Source organism: Chrysemys picta, chromosome 11 (assembly GCF_011386835.1).
Source record: "Chrysemys picta bellii isolate R12L10 chromosome 11, ASM1138683v2, whole genome shotgun sequence".
Classification (NCBI taxonomy): Eukaryota; Metazoa; Chordata; order Testudines; family Emydidae; genus Chrysemys; species Chrysemys picta.
Window position 1 is genome coordinate 1,046,155 of NC_088801.1, and position 15,738 is coordinate 1,061,892.

The 15,738-nt window shown below is 47.4% G+C and overlaps 1 protein-coding gene across 2 annotated transcripts in view; it reads left to right on the plus strand.

Moving 5' to 3' along the window:
* Positions 1-15,738, plus strand: part of LOC101952950 (unconventional myosin-X-like) — a 235,305-nt gene that overhangs the window by 119,954 nt on the left and 99,613 nt on the right. For both annotated transcript variants that reach the window (XM_065561329.1, XM_065561328.1), the window contains 3 exons: positions 4,333-4,401; positions 7,791-7,873; positions 10,644-10,752. In XM_065561329.1, the coding sequence (XP_065417401.1) occupies positions 4,333-4,401; positions 7,791-7,873; positions 10,644-10,752 (261 nt within the window). The remainder of the gene's footprint in view (positions 1-4,332; positions 4,402-7,790; positions 7,874-10,643; positions 10,753-15,738) is intronic.

Sequence of the window (15,738 nt, forward strand, 5' to 3'; positions counted from 1 at the left end):
CTGCCTTCCACACCCATTTCGGGGATCACCTATCCCAATTTCTACCTGCTTGGGAACCATAGATAAATGGATTCTAGAGGCGGTTTCTATGGGATATTCTATCCATTTCATAGAATCATAGAACCATAGAATATCAAGGTTGGAAGGGACCTCAGGAGGTCATCTAGTCCAACTCCCTGCTCAAAGCAGGACCAATCCCCAACTAAATCATCCCAGCCAGGGCTTTGTCAAGCCTGACCTTAAAAACCTCTAAGGAAGGAGATTCCACCACCTCCCTAAGTAACCCATTCCAGTGCTTCACCACCCTCCTAGTGAAATAGTGTTTCCTAATATCCAACCTAAACCTCCCCCACGGCAACTTGAGACCATTTACTCCTTGTTCTGTCATCTGCTACCACTGAAAACAATCTAGATCCATCCTCTTTGGAACCCCCCTTCAGGTAGTTGAAAGCAGCTATCAAATCCCACCTCATTCTTCTCTTCTGCAGGCTAAACAATCCCAGTTCCCTCAGCCTTTCCTCATAAATCATGTGCTCCAGCCCCCATAATCATTTCCATGCTATCACCCACTCCCTCCACCCCCTCTTCAGGGATTCTCCTCACATGGACCTCGTAAAGCTGGAGGTTCAATCCCTCCTTCCATCTGGAGATGATAGAGCCAGTTCCCCCAGAAATTGTGGGAAGAGGGTTTTATTCCAAATATTTTCTGGTTCCCAAAAGAAATGGTGGCTGGAGGCTAATTCTAAGCCTCAGGAACCTGAACACCTATGTTATTTTGCAGCTCTTCAGGATGGTGACTGACTACCATAATCCCATCCTTAAATCAGGGCAACTGTTTTTTTGCCCTCAGCCTTCAGGATGTGTATTTTCACATCACTGTGTATCCTTCCCACAAACATTTTCTACGTTTCATCATTGGCGCAGAACGCTATCGATACCATGTCCTTCCCTTTGGACTCTCCACAGCCTCATGGGTCTTTACAAAGGTTCTTTCAGTAGTTGCAACTCATCTTCCCTATCTGGTCGATTGAGTTTTCAAGGGGCATTCTGCTCTGGAGATCCAATTGGCAACCTGCAAGGCCCTGACCTTGTTTCACTCCCTGGATCTTCGTATCAACCTGAGAAAGTCCACATGAACACCCGTTCATCGGATAGATTTCATTGGAGCTACCTGGGCTCTCGGACTGCCAGAGCCTATCTACTAGAGGACATGTTTTCAGCAATGTCTGGTCTGATCACTAGTCTACAGCAGAGTCCAACAGACAGCAGTAAGGACCTGCCTTCAGCTCCTAGGTCACATGTCAGCCTCACGCGAGATTACATCTGCAATGTCTGCAGGCCTGGCTCAAAACCGTGTACATGCCGAACAGGCACAACCTTGGCAAATGAGTTTCTGTACGTCTCCATTTTCATGCCCACTGCCAACAAGAATCATCATACTGAATGCTTTCTCCTAGTCTGGGGACCTCACCTACAAAGTTACACAGCACAGAGGAATAGGTCCCACAGGATACATTGCTTCACATCAGTGTCTTAGAACTAAGGGCACTTTGTTATGCGTGTCAGCACTTTTCCTACAACATTCAGGGTTCTTGAGTCAGAGTAACAGTAGACAACAGGATGGCGATGCACTGTGTAAATCAATAAGGGGGAGCAAGATCCCAGTCCTTATGCATAGAATCAAAGAGATTTCTGCAGTTTATCTGCCAGGTCTCCAGAACACGATGGCAGATGCAATAAGCAGAAACTTCCATCAGTACCACAAGTGGGAGCTCAGCAACCTAATCTTTCACAACATCTGCGAAACATGGGATCTCCCCACAGTGGATCTTGTTGCAACCCCAACCAATACAAAAAGCCATATTTTCGGTTCCAATGGGGGCTGCGGCTGCATATCTTTGGAAGATACCCCGCTAGTCCCTACCCCACACTCTCTTCTATGCCTGCCCTCTGACACCATTAATCTTCCAGACATTAATCAAACTGAGGCAGATGAGGATCATCTTAATAGTGGTGCCTTGGCCCAGACAAGTGCGGGACTCAGACCTGCTTCACCTTTCTGTAGCTATACATTGATGCCGCCTGCTCAGATCAGACCTCGTGGCACAGAATTCAGGTACATGAGCTACTCCTACATTGTATCTCTGATCCTCAAGACCTGATTCCTTCGTGATTCTCGAATTTAGAATTGGACTGCTCAGCTGAGATCCAGTCTGTACTTCTAAATAGTAAGAAGCCCTCCACACATAAAACTCAGCTGCAGAAGTTGACACACTTCTTTTCCTTGTGTTCCTGTCACTCTGTATGCGCTTCTGAAGCGCCTCTCTGAACTATTCTCGATTATGTATTGGAATTGAAAACATAGGGACTATGTATGAGTTCTGTTAAAGTACTCCTGGCAGCCATGACAGCTGTTCATTAACCTATCCAAAGGCCTTTTGCTCTTTGCTCACCCTACCACAGCCAGATTCCTTTAAGGTTTATATAATTTGTATCCTTGTATCTGGAACCCGACACCTCCTTGGGACCTCAGTTTGGTCCTCAGTGCCTTAAGGAACTCACCTTTCAAGCCTATAGGCCCTATTCTTCCTTCATCTCTCCCTTAAGACCTCATTCCTGGTAGCCATCTCTTGGCTGGAAGAGTGGGAGACCTCTGGGTGCTCGTGGCCAATTCACCACATAGTACCTTGTACCGTGACAAGGTCATGCTATGTCCCCATCCTTAATTTCACCAAAGGTCTCATTGGACTTTCATCTCAATCAGGATATCCATCTGCCTGTATTCTTTCCCAAACTTTATTCCTCAAGAGGAGACGCTGCCACACTTTAGATGTTAGAAATGCACTCACCGTCTATCTGGACAGAACAAGAATCTTTAGGATTTCCCCTAGGCTGTTTGTATCCTTCTCTAAAAGAATGAACGGACAATCAATTTCCACACAGAGATTATCAAAGTGGGTTTCAGTTTGCATCATAGTCTGCTACGAGGCCAGTGGGGTACAACCTGTCCCCCTCCAGGGTGACAGCCCACTCCACCAGGGCTCAGTCCACTTCTGTAGCCCTTTTCTTCATTGTAGAAATTTGCAAGGTCACAACCTGGTCCTCAGCTTACAAGTTCTTCAAACATTGCGCTATCCTATCCATGTCCAAGATGGACACAAAATTGGTGATGCTGTCTTCCAAACCATCTTGATCTGCCTCTTCAGCACCTCCTCCTCGTTGAGTCACTGCTTGGGAGTCACCTCCTGCCCTCCTTCCCCTCCGCTGCAGAGTCTTTTGGCTCAGTAGTTGAGAAGAAACTGGACCAACAGCAGGTCTGCTCCTCCCTATATACCCTCACTCTGGAGCACAAGGTTGTGTAGGGTGCAGGCACAGACCTGCGGGCACAGCTGATTCAAATCTCCAGTTGAGAGTGCAGGGCTCTGCTCATGTCCTATGGTGGAGCACCCATGGGGACCAAAACATCTCAAAGAACTCAAGTTACCAAAAAGTAGGTAACGTTTTGGAGAGTTTAGGATGAGAAAGAAGCAAGAGACTTAGGAAGACAGTGGGGAATGTGTTGGGGGATGATAAAAAATGTGGGCTTTGCAGGAGAGCAGAGAATTTAATGTTGACAAAAGATTTTGGATACTATTCTGAGACGGAATGAGGGAAGTCCAGGAAAGGAAGTGGATTGGGAGGAGAGAGACATTAATAAACAGGGACAAAACAAAAGTGAAAGGGGAGGCAAAATGAATCAAGAAAAGATTCTTGACATGGAGGCAAGAAGGTGGTAGAGAAATCTGGGTGTACTAAAATCAATAGGAGACACCAAAGGCAAACAGGCTGAACAACATGGACTAGAAGATAAAACAAGATACCCAGTGAAAGAAAGAAAAGGCAGATGTAAAGAAGAACATAAAACAAAGGGAGACAAGAGAAGTATAATTAATTCTTCTAAAAAGGTGCAGAACTGCTATGCTAAACAAACTCCCTTGATTTTATATCCTGCGCCGAAAGTTTTGGTCAATGCCAAATCTGTGTATTAGTATCATGCCAGTAGTGTGCTAGCCTTGTATGTAACATATGCAGGCTTTAGGTCCAATTCTGCAATCCTTTGTTCATAGAGCCTGGGAAGATTGGGCCTTTTTATGCTATTGGAATATATATTTGCAAGATAGATGTAGGTTACTGTGCAGCCTCTGGGGTCAGGCTATGGGGCAATCGAGGTCCTCATCCACCCCAGTTTAGGAGCCAAAACTGTACCTCGGATCATAGCTGAGACAGAGCTGTTGTGTGAGCCTGTTTGTTCTTATGGCAGATAACCAGAAACCTTTTTCTTCTTTATTTCAGAGTAACCATTACTATGTGAAGCCGCGGGTGATAGATCACCAGTTTGGGATCAGGCATTATGCTGGAGAGGTAGGTGTGCATGCTGTATTTTGAAACATGCCCAAGAGGAAGGAGTCAGCAGGTAGAAGGATCTAAGCCACTGACATTCATCTAAGAGTCCTGAGTTATGCAAACTGCTGGGAATGGCAGCTCCACTAAGCTTCCTGCTTTGGATAATAGCCCAGAGGAATAGACATGGGGTTGAGTTGGGCCCCCTAGGTGTTACTGTAATACAAATAATAAAATGTCCTGAGTTGTGATCTCTCTGCTTCTGCCTTGCTTTTTGTCCTTGGGCAAGTCATTCCCTTGTTCTGTTCCTCAGTTTTAGCATCTGTGAAATGGGGAGCATGATCTTGACTCACTCCCTAACTAATTAACTAATATGTGGGAGTGTTTTGAGCATGTATAGAGCTATATTAATGTTAAGTATTATTAATATGAGCTGCAGCTTTATAACTTCCTCCTCATCTGACCTCATTTTCTTCCTGATGATGGATCTTAATTATGGGAAGATGTAGCAGAACTATGCTGCAGTGTGATGCTCCATCCCTGGAACTGAGCTCTCTGCATGCATCCTGCTATAATGAGAGCTCCCCACTGGAGGGAGAGGAAAGGGTGTTGATGGCTCCACTCTAGGGGCAAAAGATATGTGTGTGGGGGGTAAGCTTTCCACTAGGTGGTTCAAGGGTACTGGGGAGGACATGGTTGCTAGATAGTGGGGAAGAGTGTGTTCTGTGCCAAGGATGAGCAGCAGGAATGTCATTGCAGGAGCCACTTTAGACCAGCTCCTACCCAAGACTGAATTTAATGAAGCATCTGGGGACCCTCAGTCCCACAGAGGAGACTGAATGTGCTCAACACAAACTGAATCTAATTGCTGGCCAGACACAGAATGAGTTTTGGTTACACAGATGCCCTGTTCAGCTAGAGACTCCGTCTCCACTCACACCTATGAGGTCTGCAGCTACCCCCTTCCCGTGGGCCCAGGAAATCCCATTCCTCTCCTCACTGGCTTCATAGCTACCTCCACCCTAACCTTCCCAGCAAGGCACAAGATCTTATCCTGCCTCATTGCTCTTGATAGGTATGGCATGGCTTATATGATATTACATGGTATCATTTGAATAATAGTCAGTGATCACATATATTGGACTGTGTCACTATAGGGCAGAAGCACAAGATGGCAGAGTTGAAGCTGAATGAGCAATCTTAACTCAGATTTTTCCTCACTTTTGAGTGTTTAACTATGCAACATTTGCACTCTTTAAACTTAATATTTTACCTGAATTTCCCTCCTCCCCCCCACCCAGAAAAGACAAAACAAACGTCACTGTGTGGAAGTATTTGGCTAGGCCCTACTGGATGCTCTGCAGCCTTGCGAGATCCACAGGACTCAGCCCCTCTCTTCCAGACTGGAGACTCTGCACAGCTTTTGCTGTATCCAAACGTGCAGGGACTGAGGCAAGGGCCCCATGGACCTAATACGATGCACAATGAATGTGCACGCTGCTGCACAGATGGGCCTTCCTGGGCTGTACACTTCACCAGCTGAGCATCATGCACTGGGACCTGCATTTGGGGCCAGATTTTAAAAGATGCTCACAACCCTGCTGCTCCCATCAGTACATGTACGGCCAGATTTTCTGCAAACCCAGCTGCTTATTTTGGTGCCTAAGTGGGAGCTGAGCTCTTCTGAACATCTGGTCCCAAATGTGAGCGCTGAGACCTTCTTAAAATTCGGTCCATAGTTACAAATGTTCTATACATGCTTCAAATGCCATTTTCTGTAGGTCATAACTCGATGAAATCCGAACACTCGGGATCATATTTTCACATTCTATCCCAGTCACTGTGGTACTACAGCTATTTGAAAAAGAAACTTACCAGAATATTTTAAAATGGGGAAAATATCTTTGTGCCCTAGTGCAGGGGTTCTCAACCTTTTTCTTTCTGAACCCCCTCTCACCCCCACATGCTATAAAAACTACATGGCCCACCTGTGTCACAACAACTGCTTTTCTGCATATAAAAGCCAGGGCTGGCATTTGGGGGTACCAAGTAGGGCAATTGCCCATGACCCCATGCCACAGGGCCCCCCACAAAGCTACATTGCTCAGGCTTCGGCTTCCGCCCCGGAGGGCGGGGCTTAGGGCCCAGGGCTTCAGCCCAATGCAGTGGGGCTTTGTTTTTCTGCCCTGGGCCCCAGTGAGTCTAATGCTGGCCTTGCTTGGCGGACTCCTTGAAACCTGCTCACAGTCCCCCAGGAGGCCCCGGAGTACTGGTTGAGAACCACTGTTCTAGTACCTTGCTGCTTATTCCTTCAGTGATTAAATCTTCCTCTGTCACTCTGCCACTGTACATTACACAGGCCTCTACTCCTGCCTTCTGAATTAGTTGGCCTTTGCTATTTGATGCTGAGTTGAGTGCTGTGTGTGGTGATGTGACAGCAGAACTATCCTCCGTCTTCCTAGGACATTTCTTTATCTTACAACTGCAGCCTTCTTGGCAGGCCCCAGGAGAAATGTGGGTAAGAGTACCCTCCCCCAGTGGTCCTGCAATGCTAGGAGACCCTTTTTGTGGCCCTAACAATGCGGCCTCATTAATTTGTTTGTAAATTAAAGTGCACTGCGATCTGATATGTGAGGGATCTGTCGGCTCTGCGTTAGTGTGCACAGGTGCTCTGTGTGTGCGTGTGTTGGTTCCCATATGGGAAAGATATTACGTGCCCTGCAAGGTGGCATGTGCCTCTGCGTGTGGAAGGGATTCAGTGCCCTATACATAGGCTGCTGTGTGTGAGGGGGGCAGAAGGGGTTGGCCACTGTGTGTGTGTGTGTGTGTGTGGTGGTGGTGTGATTGGCAGCTGTGTGTATTGTGAGGAGTGGGGGTCAGCAGTCCTCGATCTGTGTGCGTGAATGGAGAAAGACAAGGGTATGCTCTGCTGACAAAACCACCAGGGTAGACACAGCTCTCTCAACAGAGGCATGCTTCCGGTGACATAGCTAAGGCTGGCTGGGGAGGAGAGGTTCTACGCTGGCAGGTAGACTCCTTCTGTCCGCATATGCGGCGTCTACACTAGGGGTCTACACCAGCACAGCTATGTCAGCATAGGCTCTATAGTGCAGACTTTCTACATTTTGAAGGTTTTCTTTGGAATTTTGAGTGCTAGAAACAACTTTTTTTGTAAATGAAAGCCTGGATTCTGACCTCATGGAGAGACTCCTGGAACCAGGGCTCTAACCATGTGCCTGTAGTGCCTGGGCATGTAGGAGTTTCCTGCTCTGTTGTCTTGTCATTAGCACGCAGTGGGGCTGCGTGCAGGGTGGCCCTGGATGTTGGCATGTGTGGGGGTGGGGGTGTCACTGTGGCTTGAATTGTTTGCACTATTATGTACTAGTCAGCATGTATTGTCTGTGTCACAGGTATTGTATGATGTGAGAGGGTTTCTGGAGAAGAACAGAGACACCTTTCGGGATGACATTTTAAACATGCTGAAGGACAGCAGGTAAGCAGCCCTTAATGCTCTGCAGGGGAGAATGGAGGCCAGGATGAGGAGACTCTGTGGGACTAAATTGAGCAGAATTCACATGATAGGAGGGTCATGGAGAAGAAGAGTTACTTTATATGATTACCCAAGTTCCTATCTCTCTGTATATTGGCAGCAGGAGTGGGGGCTGGAGAAGAAGTCAGGTTTACTGCAAAGAAATTGATACAAAGAAACATGCATTGAGTATCAGCATCGCCTTTGTTATGGGATGGACTTTGCTTATTTCTTTCCAAGAAGATTTTCTGTGCCAGAAAGGTGACACTTGGGAACTCCCAAGGGATCCTTTGACTCAGGGAGCTGCAGTACTTCACAGGCATAGCCATGCATGTACATACCATCCTCACCCTCACACTGCGGAGAGCGGGGAGGAAGAAGGGGCACGAAAGGAGATGCTGAATGAGTAGCCTGAGAGGGGGAGGAGAAGCCAACAGGACAATTTTACAGGAGCCGTAGTGGTGAAATCTATGCAACATTCATTTGCTGTTTGCTTCTGGGGCTTTCAGATTCTTTATGCCACATTTGCTGCTCCAGTGGCCAGCACAGCCCCCAGCATAAGTTAGAGCAGTCTTAAGGTCTGCTCTAGTTTATGGCAGCTTCCCTACGGATGCCAATGGGCTACGCTGCAGCCTACAATACCAAAAATGCAAACCGCTGTGGCCTCTTCCCATTGTGTCCCTGACCAATCCCATGGCGCTTCCCCATGCTGGGGGCTGCATGGGGCGGAGGGTGTAAGGCTAGCGATGGTGGTTCTGTGCCATCACTGTGCTGGGGGAATCCTCCAGGGTGCTGTTATATACCTTTACAGCCCCTTTAAACAGCTAGCAAGGCATAAAGAGCCATACTCAGAATTTTTCTGTCATCTCCCCATTGCCTGTTTTTCTTGAGGTTCTTGGGCTTGGGAATCTGGATCGGAGAGCTCCAAACTGAGGACCTGCAATGGAGGGGGACTGGACTTGAGGACACAGGAGGCCTCAGTCCTATGTTCCTAGGACCTTCAGAGGTCACCTCATTGCCATCTGAGGTTCCTTCCAAGGGCTTTTGGATACAGGGAGCTCTTGCTATGAAATCATCTAGGGGTAAAGGCCCTAGTGCAGGGTCTCAGACACGTGGACCATCAGCAGCTACAGGATCTCACTCCTTTGCTAGAAGGTGGGCTCGGATAGATGATATTACTTTAGGGATGTCACAGGGTGGCTGACCCCTTTAAATGAAGCAGGTCCAGCTCCCCTGTGCCAGTACTGGTGTTCCCTGTTTGGCCAGTTAAGAGGGTGGGGCAGCACCTGGGGCTATCTATGATCAGGGACAATCTGAGAGGGAGAAGTCACAGAAGGCAGCTGTAGGAGGTTCTGGGGGAGAGGCTGAACTGCACGCAGTATTCAAGGTGTGAACATACCATGGATTTATATAGAGGCATTATGATATTTATTGTTTTATTATCTATCCCTTTCCTAATGGTTCCTAACTTTCTGTTAGCTTTTTTGACTGCGGCTACACACTGAGTGGATGTTTTCAGAGAACGATCCACAATGACTCCAAGATCTTTCTTGAGTGGTAACAGCTAATTTAGACCCCATCATTTTTTATTTATAGTTGGGTTTATGTTTTCCAATGTGCATCACTTTGCATTCATCACCATTGAATTTCATCTGCCATTTTGTTGCCTAGTCACCCAGTACTGTGAGATCCCTTTGTAGCTCTTCACAGTCTGCTTTGGGCTTAACTATCTTGAGTAATTTTGTATCATCTGCAAACTTTGCCACCTCACTCTTTATCCCTTTTTCCAGATAATTTTTGAATATGTTGAACAGCACTGGTCTCAGTACGGATCCCTGGGGGACACCACTATTTACCTCTCTCCATTCTGAAAAATTGGCTGCTTATTCCTACCCTTTTTTTCCTGTCTTTTTAACCAGTTGCTGGTCCATGAGAGGACCTTCCTTGTTATCATATGACTGCTTACTTTGATTAAGAGCCTTTTGTGAGGGATCTTGTCAAAGGCTTTCTGAAAGTCCAAGTACAATGTATCCACTGGATCACCCTTGTCCATGTTATAGACAAACTAAGAAACTTTCAGCCAGATGGAAAAGTAAAAACTGCTAGAAATAACAATAATAATAATTTGGAGATACCAGAGCCAATGAATGCCTCTGCATGAGAAAAGGAAATCAGCAGAAAGATTGGGAACAGACTGCATATATTTCAAGGCTTAGAGCCTTCTAGGGTAACATGCTTTCAATGGTTCATCTCCAAGAGTGGGTATCTGTGAAGGCAATTACATGATGCGTGACTGGAATAGGGTGTGGCTGTGCCATGAGAGAAGGGATGCAGCAATCTGGCTGGAACATGGGCTGCTGTTTGTGCAGTTCCTGCTTGGGGGTCTGTGTAGCAAGAGGGAGATGTGCTGCCTATGCCAGAATGCAGACGCTGTCTGTGTAACATCGTGCTTCGAGGTCGTAAGAGACAGGGAATGCAGCTCTGCAGCTGGAGAATGGGCTGCTGTCAGTGTTGCAGCAGTTTGAGGGTCTGTGCATCTAGAGGGAGGGGATGCCCTGCTCAGCCCTGTGCTGCAGCCACATTGTTCTGTAGTGGTGTTTTGGGAAGGTATAAATAGGATGCCTGGCACAGGAATAGGGTGGTAAATGAGCACACAAGCTCTGATTCTTTCATAGCTGACCCTAGGATCTGATGTCCTGTGTTTTCTGTGTCTGACCCTCCTCCTCACTGCCAGGCTGGACTTCATCTATGACCTCTTTGAAAGAGTCTCCAGCCGGAGCAGTGAAGAAACTCTGAAGATGGGAACCCAGAGGCGCAGACCAACCGTCAGCTCCCAGTTCAGGGTAAGGAATTCCCCAAGAAAGTGGGCGACTCTTCAGAGTGAAGAGGAGGAACTGGTGAGGGGCTGGCTGAATAAGAAGTTAAGTGAGGGGTGAAGAAAAGAGACAAGAGAATGAGTGATTCCTTCCATTTCTTTTCCAGCCCTGTAAACGTGCTGGGATGTTGCAGATGGATAAGACAATGTCTCTCTCCCATAGTTTACACTGTAATGTAAAACATGCGGTGAGGTGATAAATTGGGAATGGGGAGAGGATGAGGACTACAACAAGAATATGGCTTTGCTTTATTCAGCAATGTCTTGAGTGTCACAGTTTGTTTTTTCAAGTACCGATCCTGTGGGGGGAAGAAGGGGCGGGAGTTTAAGCTAAGTATTGATACGTCTTGTGGAGGCAATAGTTTCTACATGGGCACATAAGAATGGCCATACTGGGTCAGACCAATGGTCCATCTAGCCCAGTATCCTGTCTTGCAACAGTGGCTGGTGCCAGGTGCTTCAGAGGCAATGAACAGAACAGGGAATCATCAAGTGATCCATCCCATGACCCACTTTACCAGCTTCTGGCAAACAGAGGCTAGGGACACTGCAGAGCATGGTTTTGCATCTCTGCCCATCCTGGTTAATAGCCATTGATGAACCTATCCTCCAGGAACTTATCTAGGTCTTTTTCGAACCCTGTAATAGTCTTGGCCTTCACAACATCCTCTGGTAAAGAGTTCCACGGGTTGACGGTGCAGTGTGTGAAGAAATACTTCCTTTTGTTTGCTTTAAAACTGCTGCCTGTTACTTTCATCGGGTGACCCCTTTTTCTTGTGCCCCCTCCCACATGTTCAGGGCTCTGTGTGGCACCCCATGCCAGGGGCTCTGTATGCCTCTTCATTCTCACTTTCTCTGTATACCAGCGTCCCCAACCTCCCCTCCACCACAGGTTCTGTGACCCCTCCCATTGCTCCCTCCCCTCCATGTTAGTGTGTCATAGATTTGGTTGGCTCCCCATCAGACTGCTGTGAAGGGAGTCCAAATCTTGGCTCTCTGGGTGGGTTAAGCTTCCCTGGGTCTCAGCAGGCTGCAGCTCTGTTTCCTCTCTTAGTCTCTCTGGTACATTTCCTGGGCCCTAACTCTGTCTGCTACCCCTTCCTGGACATGGAGCTCTTTAGTCCTCAGGACCAGCTCTAACCCCCAAAATACCCCAGTTGCTTAAACACACCATGTGCCAATATCCCACTAAAATATGTGAGCCTTCTGGTTCATGGTTTATTTCTCTCTGGAGATGTGTAGAACTGTAAAGCATTTAACAAGGGGAGACACTTTGTCCAGAGTCCAACACAATTGCTCTTTTACTCGATCTGTATTTTCTTGTGTTTTATATCATCATTTAGAAAACAATGAATGTCCTAAACACAGTGGTGATTGCTTGCCCACCCTTCCCTTACCAGTCCTTGGGTGGCTATCTGGGCTCAGGGAAGTAGCCCCTTGCCTCATGCAGACCCCTATATGCTGGGTTGCTTCTCCCTCATGCACACTTCCTCCCTGGCTTCTGTGATCTTTCTCTCTTATTTCCAAAGCTTCCTGTTCTGGGGTGGCATTCTCTCCAGTTCCCCGTGTGACTCCTTATTTAATCCTGAGGATGGTCTCCTGTCATTCTTTCTTCTGTGTTTAGTAACTTTTAATTGCTTCAGACTTTCCCCCTTCCTTCACAAAAGACATGTTTTTCAGGCTGGTAAGACTTGGGGGATAAACAGGCAATAGGCATTTATGGTACAGCAGTTTCCATAGTAACAGTTCATAATAACTTTGCAGTAGCAACCAGAATTCATAAGTTGTATAGCCAGAGCCCCGATATCATCACACAGGGTCCTCCATTCTCTTCCCCCACCATGCCAGGGACTCTGCATATCCCATTTTCCCCCTTCCTCCCCATACCAAGTTCTCCCATCCCTTCCAGCAGGAGCTCTGTATGTGCCCCTATTCTGCCTTCCTCCCCATGTCAGGGTCCTGTGTGCCCCCCATTTCCTCTCATGGGGGGAGGGATAGCTCAGTGGTTTGAGCATTGGCCTCTTAAACCCAGGGTTGTGAGTTCAATCCTTGAGGGGGTCACTTAGAGGGATCTGGGGCAAAATCAGTACCTTGGTCCTGCTAGTGAAGGCAGGGGGCTAGACTCGATGACCTTTCAGGGTCCCTTCTAGTTCTATGAGATAGGCATATCTCCATATATTTATTTATTTATTCAAATCTCGCACAAAAAAGGACCGAGAGGCGAGATTAAAAGTCCTTCTTATGAAGGCAGCTTTGGGACTTGCTTCAGAACCGAGTTGCTCAGACTCGGCACTGAGTACCTCGGTGATGGTGCAGAGTGCTCCTCCCACCGTATGAGAGTCTTGGCATCATTCCCCATCCCTGGTGCCGAAGAAGAAGCACAAGAGGCAGCTAGACGAGAGGGGTCAATTCCTTGCGCCAAAGTCGGCCAGGCCTGGGGACAGGGATAAAGTGAGACCTGTATCAGGCCACTCTTCTACTTTGGCACCGCAACAGCTGGTACCAGTGACTCAGGAGCCTACACAGGTCCTGCTAACTCCTGCCCCGTGGTACTGTCCTCAGGCAGGCAGCCTGTTACCAGTATGTTTACAGTGCTGTCAACTCTGGAGGCATTTGCAGCAGTCAGGGACCTGCTCTCGTTGCTGCTGTCTACATCTCCAGCGGTGCAGGAGTTGGTGCTACTGGTATCATCGGCCAGGGAACCATCTTCTCCCAGCCTCTGCCTGGAATCATGATCGTGATACCATCCAGGGGAAAACCCTCCATGCTAGCCTCGGCGCAGGCTTCACTATCACAGCACTGATCTCTGACACTGATGGGGTCCACACCTCCCTAGTCGCCTCGCCAGGACTCTGTCTTCGGAGTCAGAAGTAGGGTCATACTCTGTTTGCAGCCACCTGTGCTACTCCCCGAGGCACTCGTTGTGTTCTGCATGGCTGAGGTTATGTGGCAAGTGATGTTGCTTTTCCACAATTTCAGCCTTTGCACGTTGACGAAAGCAATCTATGTAGAAATCCAGTCTGTTGTTTCGACCGTCCGGAGGAGTCCACGCAGAATCCTTTTTTTTGTAGTGCTGGTAGGGAGGATTCTGTGGGTTAGTATGCTGTTCAGAGGTATGTTGGAAATATTCTTTGAGTCGGAGACGTCGAAAGTAGGATTCTAGGTCACCGCAGAACTGTATCATATTCATGGGTCTGGAGGGACAAAAGGAGAGGCCCCGAGATAGGACAGACTCTTCTGCTGGGCTAAGAGTATAGCTGGAAAGATTAACAATATTGCTGGGTGGGTTAAGGGAACTGCTGTTGTGGCTGCTTGTGGCATGTAGCAGTTTAGATAGTTTAGTGTCCTTTTTCCTTTGTAGAGAGGCAAAGTTTGTCTTGTAAATGGCTTGTCTAGTTTTTGTAAAGTCTATCCATGAGGAAGTTTGTGTGCAGAACACAACGCCATCTACAGCCTCAGAAACAACCCTGACATCATAATCAAAAATGCTGACAAAGGAGGTGCTGTCGTCATCATGAATAAATTGGAATATGACCAGGAGGCTGCTAGACAGCTCTCTAACACCACATTCTACAGGCCATTATCCTCTGATCCCACTGAGGATTACCTAAAGAAACTACACCATCTGCTAAAAAAACTCCCTGACAAAGCACAGGAACAAATCTGTACAGACACATGCCTAGAACCCCGACCAGGGGTATTCTATTTGCTACCCAAGATCCATAAACCTGGATATCCTGGACGCCCCATCATCTCAGGCATTGGCACCCTAACATCAGGCTTGTCTGGTTATGTAGACTCTCTCCTCAGACCCTACGCTACCAGCACTCCCAGCTATCTTCGAGACACCACTGACTTCCTGAGGAAACTACAATCCATCGGTGATCTTCCAGAAAACACCATCCTGGCCACTATGGACGTAGAAGCCCTCTACACCAATATTCCACCCAAAGATGGACTACAAGCTATCAGGAACAGTATCCCTGATAATGTCACAGCTAACCTGGTGGCTGAACTTTGTGATTTTGTCCTCACCCACAACTATTTCACATTTGGGGACAATATATACCTTCAAGTCAGTGGCACTGCTATGGGTACCCGCATGGCCCCACAATATGCCAACATTTTTATGGCTGACTTAGAACAACGCTTCCTTAGCTCTCGTCCCCTAACGCCCCTACTCTACTTGCGCTACATTTATGACATCTTCATCATCTGGACCCATGGAAAAGAAGCCCTTGAGGAATTTCACCATGATTTCAATAATTTCCATCCCACCATCAACCTCAGCCTAGATCAATCCACACAAGCGGTCCATTTCCTGGACACTACTGTGCTAATAAGCGATGGTCACATAAATACCACCCTATACCGGAAACCTACTGACCGCTACACTTACCTACATGCCTCCAGCTTCCATCCAGGACACACCACACGATCCATTGTCTACAGCCAAGCTCTAAGATATAACCGCATTTGCTCCAATCCCTCGGATAGAGACAAGCACCTACAAGATCTCTATCAAGCATTCTTAAAACTACAATACCCACCTGCTGAAGTGAAAAAACAGATTGACAGAGCCAGACGAGTACCCAGAAGTCACCTCCTACAAGACAGGCCCAACAAAGAAAATAACAGAACACCACTAGCTGTCACCTTCAGCCCCCAACTAAAACCTCTCCAGCGCATCATCAGAGATCTACAACCTATCCTGAAAGATGATCCTTTACTCTCACAGATCTTGGGAGACAGACCTGTCCTCGCTTACAGACAACCCCCCAACCTAAAGCAAATACTCACCAGCAACCACACATCACTGAACAAAACCACTAACCCAGGAACCTATCCTTGTAACAAACCCCGATGTCAACTCTGTCCACATATCTATTCCAGTGACATCATCATAGGACCTAATCACATCAGCCATACCATCAGGGGCTCGTTCACCTGCACA